Source organism: Vitis vinifera, chromosome 8, assembly GCF_030704535.1.
Source record: "Vitis vinifera cultivar Pinot Noir 40024 chromosome 8, ASM3070453v1".
Classification (NCBI taxonomy): domain Eukaryota; kingdom Viridiplantae; phylum Streptophyta; class Magnoliopsida; order Vitales; family Vitaceae; genus Vitis; species Vitis vinifera.
The window spans coordinates 11,040,734-11,062,309 of NC_081812.1; the positions used below are offsets into that span (position 1 = coordinate 11,040,734).

The 21,576-nt window shown below is 38.2% G+C and overlaps 1 protein-coding gene across 1 annotated transcript; it reads right to left on the reverse strand.

Annotated features, from left to right (window-relative positions):
* Positions 1 to 738: 738 nt before the first annotated feature.
* Positions 739 to 4,479, reverse strand: LOC100248163 (solute carrier family 40 member 2). Its single transcript, XM_002265455.5, has 8 exons — positions 4,043 to 4,479; positions 3,308 to 3,458; positions 2,850 to 3,046; positions 2,186 to 2,668; positions 1,670 to 1,841; positions 1,411 to 1,548; positions 1,161 to 1,271; positions 739 to 1,082 (listed from the first exon to the last, which is right to left on the reverse strand). The coding sequence occupies exons 1-8, from the start codon at positions 4,174 to 4,176 to the stop codon at positions 942 to 944; spliced, it is 1,527 nt and encodes a 508-aa protein (XP_002265491.1). The 5' UTR covers positions 4,177 to 4,479; the 3' UTR covers positions 739 to 941.
* Positions 4,480 to 21,576: the final 17,097 nt, after the last annotated feature.

The following is a 21,576-nucleotide window of genomic DNA, read 5'->3' on the forward strand; positions in this document are numbered from 1 at the left end:
GGTATTTTAGAAAAAAATAACTTAAAAGTGCATAAACTTCTAAAAATTTCAAAATTTATAAAAATAAATTTAATTTAAATCTACCTTATTAATTTGATATTTTGTTACGTTCTAATATGAAGATTTATCGTTAATTGTTGCTAGTCTCCCTAAAATTATTATAGGATTCTCCATTAAGAGGGTGTTTGATAAAACTTAATATTTATTATTTAATAACTTAAGTTAATTTTAACTTAAATTGTTTTTAAATTATTGCTTAAAACTTATTACGTATTTTCTACTTTAAAATTTTCAATTGCTTGATAAAGTTAAGTTAAAATTGATTTCAAATCATCAAATTGACATATTTATCCTCATTAATTTTAACTAATATATATCTTGTTAATTTTAATTCATATATTTTTAATTAATTTTAAGTAATAAATTTATTTATAAAGCATTCATATTTAAAATATTTCAAATAAATATGGACAAATAAAATAAAAAATATTTGAGATTAAGAATAAATTAATTATTTTAACTTAATACTTAAAGTCATTTTAAGTTTTAAGTTGTAATATTAAGTTATTTTATTAAACATATTTAATTTATTTAATATTATTTTAAGAATACGGTTTGATAATGATTTCATTTGGAAAGTGTTTTTAGTCCTGTCAAACGCACTTCAAGTTGATTTATCAAACACCTATAAGATCAAAAGCTGTTATGGTTGCCTTAAAAAATTTAGAACAAAGAAAGTAAGCAACCGGGAGATAATCATTGATGATTACTGCATTTATTTACATATCCATCGGGTGAATAGGGATGAGATTATCGTTTTGAATTCAAATAGAGTTTGATCTTCGTTCAACCAACAAAAATTCAAAAACTATATTTTGCTCCAGAAAACAAAAGCATTGTGGCATCATTATGATATTCGCCCATTTCTGTTTTGATAAATATTATAGTAGAAACCACTCGATTCTTGACCACAGCTTCTCAAAATGAAAAAGATGCTTGCGGACGCGGTATATGTATGAACTGTAGAGTACAGCAGCCAACGTCACCGCAGAAATGGATAACAACGTCAACTTCCAGAAGTCCTGATAATGATCAAATAATTCAAACCAAATCAGATCAAATTACAAAGTGAGATATAGCAATCCTCAAAGATTGATCACCTGTGGATTAGATATGATTATTCCCATGACATAAGCCATCAAATCTAAGTAAGACTGGAGCGAGTTTTGAACACCTCCCACAACACAACGATCAGATTCAGGAACATGATCCTGTCCACAAAGGGGGAAAAGAAGAGGGAAGATTTATAACTTGAAGAAAAGATTGAAGAAAGGCAAAGTCAGATTGCCTACTCAACACATCATCTAAGAGAGCTTGTAATGGTTCAGCATTAGTGGTTTTCTTTTTCACCTGCATTTGTTGGATGACAGACAAGTCAAACATCCACAATCCCAGACGCGAAGTTGCCACTCCAACCATCAGCAGATATGCTGATGTAATATGGTTTTGGATCCATATCGAAGCAATACATATGAGGAGGAAGGCCCACTGCAACAAAAACACACATTTATCAAAAGTTTTTCGCACAAATAGTGGTCAGCAAGGGGTGACTGGTTTCTAGGCAGTAACTTCAAGAATACACTAACATTTTAACCACTGAAGTTGATACCTGAGACCAGATAGACCAGAGTCCAGTTCGAAGTATTGAGATGCGAGATTGTAAGATTGGGTACACAAATGTTGCAGCTATTCCAATTGTAGCGCTTATTCCACGCCCTATTCCGATAATATATGCAGGTATACCTTCCCATTCCAGGGCAGCTGTCATCAGAGTCCCAAAGCTGGAGAGACAAATTCAGTGTGTCTACTTAATAACTGATAGGAAACAGCAGCCGAAGCCAAAAGACAGTATGATGTAAATGTCAGGAGGGTATGTTTGGAAGAAGCTTCAAGAAGTGATAGTTTCTTATAGCCGCAGAAGTTTGCCATGCAACATGAATTCCTACTTCTTGAGAGGAATTATGGATAGGCAAATTTAGCTAACATCATCATTTCTGTGCTTCAATCTTCAAAATTTCTTTGGAAAGAAAGCAATATAAACTGCAATAATTAAATATCCCTTGAAGTTTTATCCAAACATGCCCACTAAACAGGGTATTTAGCAATGTCCATTAAGGGTAGTCACCTGAGAACAGTGAAATACAGTAATGCTAGAGCTAGTCCTGGCAGCACCACATCTTGCTGTAAGTACACAGTCCATGCAGAAATGGAGAGGGCCTTCCAAACCCATTCAATCATTTTCCTTTTCCAGCTGTTTTCTGCCAATGCTGAATCGCCTCCATCAAAGGAAGGTGAGCTCTTTATCTCTTGATCAGCAGATGTACTCTCCCCTGGATCACCCTGTGAAATTTTAGAGATCTTTTTCTGGCTCCTTTCACTTAATGCTGGAATTCCATTATATACAGATGTTAGAAGCCAATACTCCAACCAGATCGATAGAGTGTTCCAGATTGCTAAAGTCATAGCAGATGCTTTTAATGATACAAAGCTGATAAGGAGGCCAGTAACTACAGGAGCAAATAACTTGCAGGTTAAATCGATACGTCTTATTACTGAATTCAACTTTGTTAGTACTCCCGGAGGGTGGCCTTCAGAAATCACCACCACCCTGTAATTTGAAGACAACTTTAACAGCATCAGATTGATTCAATAAGGAAAGTAGTGCAAAAGAAATTTTTGGAACCATACAATCCTTCGAGTTTGGAAATGAAATCCCAACTTTGTGACCGCTAAAATAATTATAAAATTCGGTCAACTTTCTATTTTCTTATAAGCATGTATGCAATTACCACTCTCTTTCAATCAAGATGGTACCGGCAAGAGTGGAAAGCACACCAATGGCTCCAGAGATATTGGTTAATATGACAAGAGCGATGAATGCTGCTAAATTGGTATACTTCAAGTTCGAGTAGACCAGTAATCCTACCACTGCAACCCCAGCAACCACAAAAGAGAGATTTTGTGCCCACAACCAAAGTTTGAGAACCTGCCAAAGGATAATCACCATCAAAGCTTCTCAAATGGTCTAAATTGATTATTGGTGGCTAGTGTACATGTGGGACCGAGTGAACCCACCTAAATTGATTGTTGCTTTATTTAGTTGAGCTATCCAGGATTTTCATTAAATTTCTCAAAATAAGTTTTGTTTTCAGAAGGCAGTTTTGAAAAATCCATGCATCGGGATGTTTTCCAGTTGAACTGATATCCAAATAGTGTCGAAAGCACAAAGAGTAGAGGTTGAGCAAACCTTTACATATGTTAATCTATCCAACCACTGTCCAATGCTGGGACCAAGGAAAGCAGTAGAACCAGACTCCACCACACCATAAACAGCAGCAAGTAGCAAAGAGTTGGGCCATATATTGATCATGTACAAACCAACAGAAAACTCCCACATTCTGTAACAAAAAAGATCCAAAAGGAACCCAGTATTAAATTATTCAAGAATTATGGGAAGCATGTGGCTGAGATAACAACCCCGTTCATCATCATCACTGTGTATTAGGATGGACTATTATCAAACAATTTCTGTTCATGAATTTGAGTTGCTAATTGCCTTTGAAATTAAAACCAACCGCATAGTTCAAACAGCAAAAATATTTGATCACCTAATTGTAAAAAAAACCATAATTGTAAAATAAACCATAACAAAACTAAAGAAATTCAAACTCAGAGCTTAGATCCACTGTTATAAAAAACCCACTTGTATGTGAAAACAAACCATTTAGAATTATGTGAAAAATATGAACTAAATCCACGAAAATCTGAAAAAAAAATTCAAAAACCCCTAAAAGGAAATAATAGCGAAAACAGGAACAATTCCAATGAACCCATACATTACCAGTGAAGAAAAAAAAAGAAAAAAAAAAAGAATCCACGTAGTAATATCATAAGATTACTCAATTCCATGACATATAATCCTGATGTAAAACAGCCAAATGCAAAGAGATCCAGAAGAATCAAAGTTGTTAGAGAAAAAAACCTGGCACCCCATCTGGCCAAGAAATGGCCAACATACAAATACATGAGAAGAGATTGTGGCAAAACAGAGTGCTGAGAAGGTTGCGGCTCTTCATCCGGAAGAAGCGGCTCCCGTATCTTCATGTCTTCTTCCATGTCAGGTTCTTCGTCTCTCTGCTTGTTCAACCGTTATTGAACTTATGCTTATGTTTCTCTCTTCTTATCTACTCTGACGGCCGACGATGCATCATCTTCAAAAACGGCGAAGCCTCGTACCAGTGCATTTATATGGATACCACAAAAACGGACTTGCTATGGCCAGAGAAGGGGTTTGCTGCTGCCACGGTATCATGGATGAGATTATTGGACGCATGCAGGAGAGAGACTCTGGAAGCAATGAAGAGCGTGGAAATAGCATTGCCCACCATACATAGTTGACTTGCAGTTAAGAACATTTGTTAGCCGGATTTAAATCTTCACATAATTTATTTAAATCAGCCACGTACGTAGTAGAATCCTTGGACCCCACCTGCTTATGAAACGTGATCAACCCACCAGCCAGGGATTTTTTTTTTCCATTTTTTTTGTCTTTTTTGGGGCTAGCTGAAAAGACCGGGGTTGACAGGAAAATTTCCAGACACCAGTACTGATTTCTTGAAAATCGCTCTTAAATCAAATGATTTTCCTCGACACTATCTCCACAGTTCATACCTAGTAACGTTTGTCGTCTGCCGGATAGCACCTACGTTTTCCAGGCCTACGTGTAACAACCCGCTTAGATCAACCATCATCAAGCAATAAACAAAGATGTCGTGTTAAAATTTTTTCAAAGATAGAGACCAGTGGGTCTACCTCCTTGCTCAGGTTGGATGGTGGATTTCGCTACAAAATGCTGCCTCCGGAGGGGTGCCGAATTTTGTTGCGAAGGGGTACCCAGATATTGCATCGGCCGAATATTGAATCCCGATCGAGAAGTCATCCTTGTTGAGGTCAAAATTCCGACGTAGCAATTGCGGCTATCAGAGACGGAGTTTGGATCAACGCATGAATAAATCATTCCTTTCTCCTGCAAAAAGTTGTCCGGACGGGGTGTCCGGGCATCTCCTCCGATGCCTAAGTTAGTAGTTAGGAAGTTGTTTAAAAGCAACTTAGGGAGTGTTTCTCCACGATGTTTTTATTGCCTTACCTCCTGAGAATTACCTTCAAGCTTATATATAAGGTAGAGAAGGTGTGGCCTCGCTGGGCTAGCGGGTCCCATCGTCATGATTGCAGCTCATAGGTGGCGAAATAATCATGACGTTTCTGGTGTGAGGTGACGGCTGTCAAGAGGATATTTAGGCGGTTCTACCGCCTCAATAAATATCGGCGTTCCACCGCCTCAATAAATATCGGGGATGTGTCAGGAGACTTGGTCGTCAGTGTTGTTAGAGTTATCTTTCTGATTGTGGGCGGAAATGGATCCAGCGAATCGCGAGTATCTGACGAGCCAAGCTGTTCAGGTAAGCTGTCCGGGTAAGCGTTACTAGAGGATCCGGACATGTCTGTCAGGGGAAGTTGAATCGTCATCTTCTCCCCATCCGGCTACAGGCGCCGTATATGAAATATCTGGAGACGGCGTAACGTGGCCGGATAGGATGGCGGCTGTGAGATATTCGGGTGGAATGAGCGATGACTTTTGTCCGGGTGGAGTGAGTTATACCACGCGTAGCAAGGGGGACGTCTGCGTGTCCAAGAAAGAGGGAGCCACGTGGCAATTTTTGGTGAGGATCCCACAATGCCCCCTTTTATATCGCCTGTCTGGCCTGGTCAGAAAAGACGGGATAAAAATGCTACCTTTACAAAATTTGGCATGTGGCACTTCCTCGTTGTGGGAGCTAGTGAGGTGCGCTTGGGATCTTCAGGCTCTGATGTCAACTGCCCAGTCGTATTCCTTTGGGCCCACATTGCAAATGTGTGATTCAGCGATGGTGGGAGTGGCTTTGAACGTATATAGGGAGCATTGTTGATTTTTTTTTACGGGAAATGATGCGGCTATTCCTGCCAAAGCGTCGGCCTGCACATTATCTCCCCTTGGGATCTTCTCAATGACCCACTCTTCCAGCCAGTTGAGTGATTCTTGTACTTTCAATAAGTGTTTGGCCATGCACTTGTCCTTGGCCTCGTACTCTTTTGGTATCTGCCCCATGACGAGCTGGGAGTCGTTGTGGATTTTAACTTTTGAGGCGTTCAGGGTGATTGCAAGTCCCAATCCGGATAAGATGACTTCATATTCAACTTCATTGTTTGAGGCGGTAAAATCTAGACGGATGGATTGCTTCACCCGTTCGCCGGTTGGTGCTTTAAGGAGGAGTCCGAATCCTGATCTGGACGAGCGGGAGGCCCTATCAACGTGCAGAGACCACGAATCATCCGGAGTCGATTCTTTGTCCGGGATCCAAGCGAAGATATCGCGATTTTTTTGCTCTGGTGCCAAAGCGACCTAGAGTGACGTCTCCAAGTGAGGTTGTGGAAGACCCGTTGAATCCGGACAGGGTTCTTCCAGGATCTTCCAGGCTGGAGGGTTCGAAACCCAAGTGAGGTTGTGCCCAGCCGTACCACCGAGCTGTGCCAGTCAGGGGCACCACAGCCGGAATGGGTCAGGTTCTTGCTGGAGGGTTTGAAACCCAAGTAAGGTTGTGCCCAGCCGTACCACCGAGCTGTGCCAGTCAGTGGCACCACAGCCGGAATGGGCCAGGTTCTTGTTGGAGGGTTTGAAACCTAAGTGAGTTTGTGCCCAGTCATACCACCGAGTTGTGCTAGTCAGGGGCACCACAGTCGGAATGGGCCAGGTTCTTGTGCCCAGCCGTATCACCGAGTTGTGCCAGTCAGTGGCACCACAGCCGGAATGGGCCAGGTTCTTATTGGAGGGTTTGAAACCCAAGTGAGTTTGTGCCCAGCCGTACCACCAAGCTATGCCAGTCAGGGGCACCACAGCCAGAATGGGCCAGGTTCTTGTGCCCAGCCGTACCACCGAGCTGTGTCAGTTAGTGGCACCACAGCCGAAATGGGTCAGGTTCTTGTTGGAGGGTTTGAAACCCAAGTGAGTTTGTGCCCAGCTGTACCATTGAGTTGTGCCAGTCAGGGGCACCATAGTCGGAATGGGCCGGACAGTCGCTTTGTGCTCTGGCGCCCGACCGCACCACCGAACTGTGCCAGTTAGGGGCACCACAGCCGGAATGGGCCGGATAGCGCAGAATCTTCTGGGGTCTCTGATGCCCGGGGTTTGCCACCCGGGGATGGACTGGAGTGGGCCGGACAGCGCAGAGTCTTCTCGGGCTTGCTTCTGTAAGGTGTTTGGGGTCCCAGACACGTGCGCATCGCGTTAGATATTTGGGGCCTTTTCTCGCGTTGTCTTTTGGACGAGGCTCGAGTAAAGCCTTAACATTCGTCTCGTCGTACATGGTGAGCGTGCACCGGGGTTTCGCTAGGTCATGCTTCATGCGCCTCGAGGGTTGGGCTCACCTCTCGGGGGAATGGAACTGCCTGGTTACGATAGGGGTCCTGCCTCCGCTGATAGTGCTGAGGTTGGGGAGAGCTTCGGATTCTCAAGACGTTTTTTTTTTTTTTTTTTTTTTTTTTTTTTTCTGAGCTTCCTTGTTTCTTGGAGCAGAATTTGCGTCTGCCGTTCGTTCTCTCGCTGTCGCTTTTCCATGTTGTCTCGCCATTCAAAGTAACCTTCGTCACCTTTGGCGGAAGAACGACTCCTTGAGGGTGGAGTCATCTTTACAGTGAGAAGGTATAGGATTTATTGAGAAGAAAAGACGTTTCCCACAGACGGCGCCAATGTTGAGGTCAAAATTCCGACGTAGCGATTGCGGCTACCAGAGACGGAGTTTGGATCAACGCATGAATAAATCCTTCCTTCCTCCTGCAAAAAGTTGTCCGGACGGGGTGTCCAGGCATCTCCTCCGATGCCTAAGTTAGTATTTAGGAAGTTGTTTGAAAAGCAACTTAGGGAGTGTTTCTCCACGATGTTTCTATTGCCTTACCTACTGAGAATTACCTTCAAGCTTATATATAAGGCAGAGAAGGTGTGGCCTCGCTGGGCTAGCGGGTCCCATCGTCATGATTGCAGCTCATAGTTGGCGAAGTAATCATGACGTTTCTGGTGTGAGGTGACGGCTGTCAGGAGGATATTTAGGCGGTTCCACTGCCTCAATAAATATCGGCGTTCCACCGCCTCAATAAATATCGGGAATGTGTCAGGAGACTTGGTCGTCTGTGTTGTCAGAGTTATCTTTCTGATTGTGGGCGGAAATGGATCCGGGGAATCGCGAGTATCTGACGAGCCAAGCTGTTCGGGTAAGCTGTCCGGGTAAGCGTTACTAGAGGATCCGGACATGTCTGTCCGGGGAAGTTGAATCGTCATCCTCTCCCCATCCGGCTACAGGCGCCGGATATGAAATATCCGGAGAAGGCGTAATGTGGCCGGATAGGATGGCGGCTGTGAGATATCCAGGTGGAATGAGCGATGACTTCCGTCCGGGTGGAGTGAGTTATGCCACGCGTCTCAAGGGGGACGTCTGCGTGTCCAAGAGAGAGGGAGCCACGTGGCAATTTTTGGGGAGGATCCCACAATCTTGACTCTATTTAAATCTACAATGATCTGAGAGCTCACCCTGACCAATCCTAAAAGAACTAAAGAATTGGTCATCGAGAAGAAACTATCAGACCGCCAACACAGATCACATGGCACGAATATCGAGGACAACAACAAAGTGTGTATGAGAAACAAATCTCAAAGAAAAACCTCATCTTGTCACATTAGTAGGAAGCGACAAGACTGGACAGCCATGTGCTACCTGACACAAACCTGCTAAGTTAATCGTGTACACCATGTAACCTCCAACATCTAACTCAAGCCTATAAAGGAGGAAGAAAAACAGGAAAAAAAATGGATTCTTCTCCTCGAAAGGCAAGACACCTACCAACAAAAGAGGTGAGACTAGAAGATTGGCTAGCGACTTGAATAGTCATTGGATCATTACATCTGGAAAGGTTATGCACCAACAATTGGAGCCGTTTGTGGGAATGAAACAAAAAGCCAACTATGGTGACTACATGGGTAGCTAACCACACTAATGGTGAGAGTGTCGCCCCAACAACTTATGAGCGGCCACAACGGACAATTAAACCCCAGTTGACAAAGTACCGAAGGTAGCTAGACGAGCTAAAAAGAACCACTAACTAGCTCAGAAGGGAAAACAACTAGATTTTGGCGGCCCGACTCGACGCAGCTACCCAGTCGCTATTAGTGAACAAAGAGGCACTGACGGGAGGGTCAAATAAGAACTACTTGGTCTTACCAAATAGCCCTATCCGTCCGAAAACAAAGATCCCCGAACGGGGTGACATGATCGTCAACTATTGTATTTTTCGAAGCGTATTTGTTCCGCATCACACAACCGCCAAAAAAACTAAAAATAAAAAGCCAAAAGTGCCCAAGTAGCACCCAACCAGGGCCAAAGCCCAACAAAGCCTATGGTGCCCAAGTAGTACCCAACCAGACCTAAAACCCAACAAAGCCTAAGGCACCCAAGTAACACCTGGCCAGGCCTAGAGCCTGACAAAGCCTAAGGTGCCTAAGTAAGCCCCCGACCAGGTCTAACTCCAACAAAGCCTAAGGTGCCCAAGTAAGCACTCGATCAGGCCTAGTGCCCAATAAAGCCTAAGGTGCCCAAGTAGCACCCCGCCAGGCCTAAAACCCAACAAAGCCTGAAGTACCTAAGTAACACTCTGCCAGACTTAGAACCCAACAAAGCCTAAGGTGCCTAAGTAGCACCCGACTAGTGCTAGAGCCCAACAAAGTGTAAGGTGTCCAAGTAGCACTCGACCAGGCCTAGAGTCCAACAAAGCCTAAGGTGCCTAAGTAGCACCAAGCCAGAGCTAGAGCCCAACAAAACCTAAGGTGCCCAAGTAGGCACACAACCAAGCCTAGTGCCCAACAAAGCCTAGGTTATCCAAGTATCACCTAGTTAGGCTTAGAGCCCAACAAAGCCTAAGGTGCCCAAGTAACACCCAACTAGGGCTAGAGCCCAACAAAGCCTAAGGTGACCAAGTAGCACCCAACTAGGCTCAACGCCCAACAAAGCCTAGGATGCCAAAGTAGCACTCGTCTAGGCCTAACACCCAACAAAGTCTTAGGTGTCAAGAAAGCACCCGACCAAAAAGCCTTAAGTGTCAAGCAGCACCCAACAAAAGCCTTAGGTTCCAAGAAGCAGTCGGACAAAGTGTCAGGTACCAAGAAAACACCCAGCTAAAAGCCTTAGGTGTCAAAAGAACACTCGACTAGCCTTAGTTGGTCAATTTCAACAATGTGGTAGCAAAACTCGTCCTCCTGTCTGTTGAATCCTTAATGTCACACTTCATCTGCACAATAGAAAAATGATAAATAAAAATGGAGGGAAAACGTAAGAGTATGGAAAAAAAAACTCAACTTACCCTCAAACGTAGCAAGAAAAAACAGAACAATACTTATCAGCATACTCAAGTCCCGAGAAGAAAATCGTGGCATGGCAATAAGCATGTCTGGGTGCCACAACTAGGAGACAAGGTAGCATTGCCCTACCCCTACATGTGTATGCCTGGAAAACGCAACCCGAAACACAACCCCACTACCTACGGAGTTTCAACCTACGAGAGATCAAAGAAGGCGAAATACCAATCTAGGAAAAATGCCCATCAAAGCCAAGTGTCCATCAAGGCGAAACGCCCATCTAGACGAGATGTTCATCAAGGCTAAGTACCCAACAAGGCGATATGCCCATCTAGGTGAAATACCTACCAAGGTCAAGTGTTCATCTAGGCAAAATGCCCATCAAGGCCAAGTGCCCATCTAGGCAAAGTGTCCAAACAAAGCCAAATTCTCAAAGAAAAATCAAAAGATGGTTGTGCATGTTGTACCACCTTGTGAAAATCCCTAAGCATTGCCACTTCTCAAGGTGACACATGTATGACCTACAATCTTCCTACGAATCGCAAAATGAAGGTTTTGCACCCAAGTAACTCCAGATGCACGACGTCCCAAACCTAATTTTTCGTAAAAAGGGGCATTGGAGGCACCGACCATAGAAGACAACCAAATTGTGGGTCTACCTACTTGCTCGGGTTAGGGGGCGAATTTCACTACAAAAGCTATCTCCTAAGGGTGCCAAATTTTTCCGAAAAGGAGTACTCAGATGTATCAGCTGAATATTGTCTCTTAATCGAAAAGTCATCTTGACTCCATTTAAATCTATAGTGATCCGAGAGCCTACCCCGATCCATCTTAGAAAAACTAAAAAATTAGTCACCGGGAATAAGCTGTTAGGCCACCAACACGGATACTAAGAACAACAACAAGGCGTGTATAAGGAGCAAATCTTAAAGGAAAATCTCATCTTATCACATCAGAAGGAAGTGACGGGGCTGGTCGACCAAGCGCTAGCTGACACAAACCTGCCAAGCTAATCGTGTACGTCACATAACCTCCAACGTCTAACTCAAGCCTATAAAAGAGGAAGAAGAATAGGAAAAAAAAATGGGAATCCTTATCTTAGAGAGTCAAGATACCCACCAACAAAGGAGGTGATACTAGAAGATTGGCTAGCGACCCGGATAGTCACCGAATCATCACATTCGGAAAAGTTGTGCACCAACAAAAGATTACTATTAAAAAACTTTAATAAAAATTATAAAATTTGGTGTGCCCTTAGGTTTTTTAATAATGTCGAGACGCTTGTTACAAAATTGATATTTGGAAATCTTTAAATAGACACATTTTAATATTATGTATGAATTTTTTTAATATTGCCAAGGAAATACATCGTGGTTTGATCATATATACTAATAACATGTGGCTCTTATGCACAATATTAAACACAATGCTATTTTTATTTTGGCATATGAAAAACCATTGTCATTTTACTACTAGCACATGAAATAGTATTATCATTTGGAATAAAAGTATTAAATGCAAATACCATATTTTGAAGATAACATATCTTTTCAGCATCCCATTGTATTGGAGAAGCAACAAGGTTTGTGTCTAAACTAGTTTGGACTTGCTTCTAAGCAATACCTTCGAATGTGTGCAAAGAGTTCTTGCAATAGAGAGACAACCCAAGAGACCTCTTAGACTACCCCATTTGATGAATAAGTTAGCTTCATGCCATTAGTTAACAATATTATAAGAATTTTAGGGGAGAAAAGAGTGTATATATTTGTTTTGATTTACATGTTTATATAGTACTGTACAAAGGGCAACTTGACAAAACTGCAAAATAGGTACTTGAGGCAACCTCAATGTCCCTCCCCCCCAACACCCATTGGGTTGAACACGAGAAGTTTTTTTAAGGTGTTTTGAATTTCAAATGGCCTCTATTCATGGTTCTCATGACATCGCAAGGTGACATTGTCCAATAGTCTCTTGAGAATTGTATTTATAGTCACATTAATCATTTCAATTGACAACATTAATAACGCCTTTATTCTTCCAATACATCCATCCAAGTGAGTATTTAAGGGCCATTGTAGCTTTTTTCTCTTCCTTCTTTTTCTTCTCCATTTCATTTTGCTCTGGCTTTCTTTTGTCCCCAACAATTCCCCTTCATCCAAAATTACGTTTTGATAGGTCTTTTTAAGCTTGTCCTCAATTAAATAAGGTCAATGAGTCTAATTATTTTGTGTTTGCATATTATTTCTTTTATATGTTTGATATTCGTGTTTTTATTTTTATATTATAGGTCTTGTAAGATCTTTTATACTATTTTATTTCTTTTTTTATTTTAACTTTTTAAAAACCAATTTTCACTTTTCTTAAGTAAATTTTGAAAACACCAAATTGTTATTTTCATTTTTTTTTTTCTAAATTTACTTTTCAAAATAAAAATAGAAAAGGAGTATCCAAGCTTACTTTTAGTGGAAAGAGAAATCAAGTCTTTAGAGAAAAAAATTTCAATTTTAGCCAAATTTTAAAATAAAATCTAGTATTCATTACATATAAAATTAATTTATAAGATGTAAAGTTTTGGCTGGTTAATCCAATCTCAAGTGGAAACACAAAGGTATAATTGGGTGTTGGTCAGATTTAAATAACTTTTAACAATTTTAAATGCAAATGGTTATAGCAACATAGATTATATATATTAAGAGAGTGAGAGTGAGAGAAAGAAAGAAAAAAATATGATAAGAGATGTGCAAACTCTTTTTTATATTAGTTTAACAATCTTGTGTATGCCCGTTCTCCATTGATTTCAATCTCAAGTTGAAGGTTCCACTGTTAATAAAGACTTTCAATCCAAGAATTAGATTAGGATTGTCCTTTCTCATGATCCCATCATTAAGAGACTCATTACCTTCTGGTTTGATGAAGACTTCAACTCATCGACTTCAAAAGACGAGATGTCTAAGCTTGAAGGTTCCACTTCCATAATATTATTGTTAGAAAAATAAGGCTAATCCAACCGATGATAATCACCCTAGAGAGAAGGGGGGGGGGGGGGTGAATAGGGTAATGGTCTTTTTTTACAAATTTAAATTATGTGAATGTAAGAGACAATTATATGCAAGTATATAATAAACAATATAAAGACAATTGCATATAAATTAAAAGAGTAGGGAAGAGAGAATGCAAACACAAGATTTTATAGTGGTTCGGCGCAACCTGGCCTACATCTACTCTCCTCTGGCTTCAATCCCAAGCTTGAGGTTCCACTAATTCAAGGCTTCCAAACCAAGCCTTCAAGCAATACAATTGGATTATGGTTCCAATTCACCCTCTTGGACTTTTGGCTCCAAGCACCCTTTACACTTTTCAAGAGATATCTCACTTTTGAACAACCCCTCAAGTGATTCCCCACACTTAAGAAGCTTCCTCTCAAAGATTTACAAATAAAAGATCTCACAAAATCCTAGTACAAAAACTTTAAGCTCAAATGATACAAGAATACTAGGATTGAAAGGTGCACTAAGGATATGCAAGTTTTAGAACAATGGTACACTAAAAAACACTCTTCCAAGGCTCAAATATATTCAAGAAAGGTTTGGGAAGGTTAAACTATTTAAACAATGAAGATTTGAGCCTTTTTATAGAAGAGAAAGGCTAAACTAGCCGTTTAGGGGTTCGACCGGTCGAGCTAGGGGTCGACCGGTTGACTAGCAGTTAGTATTAAATGCTTGGCAGGTAATCGTTGGGCCTTAACCGGACCTCGACCAGTCCTCGACCGAACCTCAACCAGGAAGAGAATCACCTCGACCGGGAAGAGAAGGCTACTGGGAGAGAGAGAAATTTTTTTGCCTCCCTCGACCGGTCCTCAACCGAACGAGCACAACCGATCAACCGGTTCCTCAACCAGTTGAATCAATTGAGCCATTTTTTGGCTCAACAACCAATTTTTTCAACTTAAAACCTTTTAAAACAAGTTTGAAAGACATTTAACATAAGGTTTTAGTTGAAAAACATGAAATCATCCAATTCTTAAAATATTTAAAACAAAATAACTATTAGATGATTTTGGTGCATAAGTAAAAAATGTAATGCATGAAAATCCTAATACACCAACAACCTTACAAAGAGATCTTATGAAGCTTAGGTCTTGAAAAACACTTCTCTTTGAGGTGGTCTTCTTCTTCATGATTTCTCCTTGACTTGATTTGTCTTTGTGATTGCCACTTTGGAAATCGTCTTGCCTAATCACACTTGAAATATAATCATTAATTCTAAACCTTATTTTGTTATCATCAAAATCAAGATTAACCAAACCTTGGTTTCACAATTATAATAAAGGTGTCTAGACCTTACGCCTAGCTTTGTTGGCTAGATGCAAAAGTGAAGGTAATGAGCCCTTGACAAGTACTTTTCCTTTAGTTAGACTATGGGCGCTAAAGAAAGGGTGATTAGCAATGATAGTTTTATTTATAGTGTGATATCCACCATTCTTTCATGCTAAAACAAGAAAAGTTTAGGTAGGAGTATGTCACTTCTTTCTTTTTTATATCTATTATCCCAACTAAGTTCCACTATCAACTAATCATAATCACTTAGCAAGTGATGTAATAAATCAATGAGATCTTTTTTATTTTAAGTAAATCATAGATAAAATATTACAGAGGAGCTATGTTTTCTGTTTTCATTGGCACATTGCAATAATGAACAAAAACTTCTTACACTTATTTTCTTCAACTCCAATGGACCTTCAATAATTTTTCTCTAGGGATTCAACACTCGAACACTTTCTCACAAGGTTTACAAGAAAGGAATACAATAACTCTTGCAAATTTGGGCTCAATAATGAATATGCAAATTTTTTAACTAGGTGCACTGAAAATGCTTTTAAAGGCTCAATGGATTTATGAACAATGATTTGGAATAATTCTCTTAGCAATAAATGAAGTGATGAAGCCTTATATAGGAGTTCTAATAAGAAAATAGTTGTTTGACATATTTTGTAAGATACCGGTCAGTCATACCATTAGAGGCACAAAGTACAACAAACAATTTTTGGGAAGTAGATAACTTCCAACGGTTAAGCTACTTGTTGACCAACACTTAACTAGTCGAGCTTCAAGGCTTAGCCGGTGGCTATTGTTACTTAAAAATGCAAAGCCTCCTCTATTAAGCAACTAGGTAGTCAATTGATTCTCCTTTACTTAGAGCTTTTAAGAAAAATTAAGACACTAAAACTTAAAACATGAGGAAATAACCGACTAAATGATTCATTACACTTTTGAAAACCTTTTAGAGGGTAATTACGTTGATTTTAACTTTCTTTTGAAACTTTGTTTTTCCTCAAATTTTTGAAAATGGAAAAATTGCACCACAATCTTACATAAAATTGTCCTAGAATTTGATCTTTATCCTTGACAAAAAATCTTCATGATGAGCACATGATCTTTCTTAGCTCAATTGAAATTCTTTAAAAGTTGAGTTCAAAGAGCTTAAAAACATAATGAAATCAAATTTCTTTATTTTGTAATCATCAAGATTAATTATAAGGGAACCTTGGACTAAGATAAGGTTATATTCATAGTATTATCAACGTTCCCATAACAATCAAATGTTGTAATGGAATAATCTATAGGAATTTCAAACTTCCAACTTTGAAGAACCTTAAATTATATTCATTACATATAAAGTGATTTATATTTATTATATAAAAACTTACATTAATTTTCAAATAATTCCTAATATAAAAAGAAAATGAGAGTATATTTGACAATGATTTTAAAAAAAGTTTTTAATTTTTCTAATACTTAAAAATGTAAAATTTTCAAATATTAAAAATACCAAAAACACTTCCTAAAATCATTATAAATATACTCAAATTTGATAACAAGGAATCATACTCCTAAAATGGAAAATGGAAGACAATGGGTCAGTGCATGAGAATGATAAAAGAAAAAAAGGTCTAATTGAAGAAAAATTGACCCAAAATGAGGGCATAATCTTAGAAATGAACATACATAAAAGATAAGACTTAATACCAATTAGTTAGAGGAGAAAGAAAAAAACAAAAAAAAAAAAGATTAATGAGGAATGTCAAAAGAGTACAAAGGAAAAAAAATAACAAAATAAATAATTCTACCAATAACATGAATATCTATATATATATATATATATATGTGATGATAATTTTGTTAAAAACTCAAAAAATGACCTCCAACAAAGCAATTAATTCGTTCATTTGATCTATCATTTAGCTTTTATCTTTACTCTTTTTTCTTTTTTCTTTTTTAATTTATTATGGTAGGCAAAGCACTTAAAGCATAGGCTGAGGTGCCGAATTATTTATTTATTTATTTATTTTTATTTTTTATAAAATTTTCCTTTTTTTAACACTTTCTGTTATGCAAATAAAATCTTAATAAAAATTATTATTATTTCTATTCCATCTCTAAAACACGGATTTGAATAGTTATCAAAATCCCCATCTTATACTTTCTCAGCCTTGTTATGAGATATCATGCTTGCATTAGATATAATTTCCCCCTTTTTAAGTTCATTTGATTCCTAGAAGTTAGAAAAAAAGGGAAATAAAAAAATTTAATATATTTGGTTCCAAAAAGTATTAAGAAAAAAAAAAGTGTTAAAAAAATGATTTTTTGAATGTTTAGTTTCACTATGAAAAATACAAATAATAATAATAATGATAATAATAATAATATAATAATAATAATAACAACAAAAAATCAAATATAATTAAAATTTATAAAAAAATGTATAAAATTTTAAATTATTAATCTTTATATAATAGAAAGAAATGAGTAAAATGAGTTTAAAAAACATATAAAAATAATTTATTGAATGTTAATTTATTTTTTATTTTTCTTTATTTTTTTATTTTGTTTTTTCTTTCTATTTTCTTTTCCTCAAATTTTATGAAAACCAAATATAACCTTAGGAAAGAAAGAAATATAATAAAAAAATCATAATTTTTTTTTTCTATTTGATTGGCCATTGAAAATTTAGGGGAAATGAAATTAAATTAGTAATGAATTCATTTTCTTTGAGCTTTTCCATTTTGAAGGAAAATAAGGATAAAATTATAATTTTTTTTTCTTCTATTTGAGTGCCCATGGAATATGTAGGGGAAAGAAACTTAACTTGGTAATGAATTCATTTCTTTGAGCTTTTCCAAGTTTTATTTTTAAGGAAAATAAGGATTAAAATACTAATACATACTACATAGACATTCAATGGGAAGTCCATGGACTTGGAAAAGAGACCCCTCTTGAACTGGGCTTGGACTTTGGAGTCAAGCCCAAGAGATTCAGGTCAGAGTACAGTCCTTTGAGGTCAAATGAACTAAATTAACATCAAGGGAAACACAAATGGTGGGCCCATGACAGAGACAAGACTAGCGTGGAACACTTAGTATAAAAACCTAGTATGCAGTAGCCTATCTGCCTCGATTTCTCTTCCCAACATAAACAAGAGTCTTATGTCAGGATGCTTCAAATGACCCTCCCCCCAGGGGTTATATAGAACCTAGGAAGCTTCTGGAGACTCCTAGACCCATCTACACTAAACCACTAGTGGGAAGAGTATGGAAGGTTCTAGAGATGTCTAGAGAAGTCCACACATCTCTACACTATGGTGGAAGGCATGAGAGGAATCCAGGGCTTTCTATAGAATTCTAGAGATTTCTTGTACATAAGGTTGTACATAGATTAGTGTAGGGAGTTCTAGAATATTCTTGATTTGTAAGGAACCCTCCAAGGTTCCAGAGAGTTCCATTGGTTCCTATAAATAGGTGAGGGCCTCATTTGGCCAAGGCACCACCCAAATCACTTCCTAACCAAGCAAGTGAGCTTCCAAACACTTATAAAGGCTTCCTTGAGTTAATAAGAGCTTCTATTCTTTAAAGAGTTACCTACTAAACTTCTTAAGCTTTCGAGTCGTGAGCGTCTTAGCATAACAAGCTAAGCATTGGGAACAAGGCTAACTTAGCAAGATCAAACGTCTTGACTTGCCTAAGTGTCGCACGAACTTAGTGAACAACTAAGTCCGTGACACTTAGCACACCTACGGAAGCTGCAAACCTAAACCAATGTAAGAATTCCCTTTCCTCATAATCTCATCATTCCACTCTCATAATTGTATCAACTTATTTCCTTCATTTTCAGTCCTGTTTTTTAGATGTTGGTGGTTTAATTTTTGTTTTTGTCCTGCAAAAATTAAATGATATATACAATGTGATGGATAGAATCGTACATTGATTGATTTTCATATTCAGAATCGATTTTACAGTGACTTGGATTCGATCATATTTGATTGTAACAATGAAAGGATAAGAGAAAAGGTATTTAGAATTGTTTGTGCTTTGAACATGAGTTCGATATTTGGAAAATTGCAACTAGTGTAAAAAAATTTTAAGGGTTTTTGTACTACTTATGGAAATTGAATTGCACTATTGTGTTCTATATCTTTGCTCTTTATTCAACTCATATCGATTTTAGTTGAGTTTTGAAACATGCCAAATTTATGAAAATACCCTTTTTATGTCACGATTTGTTGAATTAAATTGGGGCAACAAAGTAAATGACCCTTAACAGCTATGGTCATTCACTTTCAATGACCCGAAAACAATAATGGTCATTTAGGCACATGTTGCAAGGTTCACATTTCGCGTGTGCATTATTTTATAATGTGTTTTTACGAGCAAATTTATGGTTATGGATAGGACATAAATGAAAGTGCATTCTTACTTAATAAAGAATATGAGTCTAGAATCTCTCCATTCCCATCCTAACCCTTGCAACTTGAGCTAAACCTTAAGGATTAGGGGCATTAATGAAAGTTGGAACCATGTTAACATAACCTAAAACTTAGGAGATACCATCAATTGTACATGGCTCCAATCCTTGTAATAAATGAGGCATGCCCACTTTTGAAACCTATGTAAATCACAATGAGATGCTGAATTTGAAAGAAATTTGTTTTTGAATCATGTCGGATTTTGCCATAGCCCAAAAACCTTTTTTGAGCTAAGCCTACTAGCTCATTAGTTTTATTTCTCTTTATGAAATGCAATGCTTCATATTGAGAAGAGAAATTTTGAGAAAAAGATTTAAGGGGGGATGTCAAAGTGGAAGGAGGGAATAGGAAAAGATTTCCTTAACAGACCTTAACAATTCAAATAAATGAAAAAAGTATCAATTAGTAAAAGAAGGAAAATTCAAGATAAAATCTTTAATTATTGACCTACTTTTATTTGCATGTAGAAATCTTTTGTATTTATGACTTACTAACAAGTTTGTGAAGCAAAATATTTATATTTCTTGGTTCATTCACTAGAATCATATTGCTTATTAATTCTTTGGATTATTTAATTAATTAAAATTTAGAGCATGTTTAGAAGTGATTTTGATTAAATTGCTTTTAATTTAGAACACTTGTAATGATTTTTGGAACCTCGGGTGATTCTCTAGGTTTTTAAAAAAGATTTTTAAATGTTTGTTAAGCACTTAGAGCATGTTTTGTAGTGATTTTAGGAAGTCTTTTTAACTTTTCTAATATTTGAAAGATAAAAAATTTTAAATATTAAAAATATTAAAAACACTTCTTAGAATCATTGTCAAACACGCTTTGAATATGTTTGAGAGTGATTTTAGAAAATGTTTATAACATTTTTAATACTTGAAATTAATACTTGAAAGATAAAAAATTTTAAATATTAAAAATATTAAAAACACTGCTTAGAATCATTGTCAAACACGCTTTGAATACGTTTGAGAGTGATTTTAGAAAACGTTTATAACATTTTTAATACTTGAAAGATAAAAAAATTTAGTTATTAAAAATATTAAAAACACTTCTTAGAATCATTGTTAAACACGCTTTTAGCACGTTTGAGAGTGATTTTAGAAAACGTTTATAACATTTTTAATACTTGAATGATAAAAAAATTCAAGTATTAGAAATGTTAAAAGCGTTAGAATTACTATCAAACGAACTCTTTTAATTTTTATATGAAAACGCTTTTAAGTATTATAAGACATTTCTAACTCTCAAAATCATTCTCAAACGTACGTCCGATTGTAGTCTTCAATGCCAATCCCAACAAAATTACATCCTTGTGGGATCCTCCCCAAAAATTGTCACGTGGCTCCCTCTCTCTTGGACACGCAGACGTCCCCCTTGCGACGCGTGGCATAACTCACTCCATCCGGACGGAAGTCATCGCTCATTCCACCCGAATATCTCACAGCCGCCATCCTATCCAACCACGTTACGCCTTATCCGGATATTTCATATCCAGCGCCTGTAGCCGGATGGGGAGAGAATGACGATTCAACTTCCCCGAACAGACATGTCCGTATCCTCTAGTAACGCTTACCCGGACAGCTTACCCGAACAGTTTGGCTCGTCAGATACTCGCGATTCGCTGGATCCATTTCCGCCCACAATCAGAAAGATAACTCTGACAACACTGACGACCAAGTCTCCTGACACATCCCCGATATTTATTGAGGCGGTGGAACCACCTAAATATCCTCCTGACAGCCGTCACCTCACACCAGAAACGTTATGATTACTTCGCCACCTATGAGCTGCAATCATGACGATGAGACCCGCTAGCCCACCGAGGCCACACCTTCTCTGCCTTATATATAAGCTTGAAGGTAATTCTCAGGAGGTAAGGCAATAGAAACATCGTGGAGAAACACTCTCTAAGTTGCTTTTCAAACAACTTCCTAAATACTAACTTAGGCATCGGAAGAGATGCCCGGACACCCCGTCCGGACAACTTTTTGCAGGGGGAAGGAAGGATTTATTCATGCGTTGATCCAAACTCCGTCTCTGGTAGCCGCAATCGCTACGTCGGAATTTTGACCTCAACATTGGCGCCTTCTGTAGGAAACGTCTTTTCTTCTCAATAAATCCTATACCTTCCAATTGTAAAGATGACTCCACCCTCAAGGAGTCGTTCTTCCGCCAGAGGTGACGAAGGTTACTTCGAATGGCGAGACAGCATGGAAAAGCGACAGCGAGAGAACGAACGACAGACGCAAATTCTACTCCAAGAAACAAGAAAG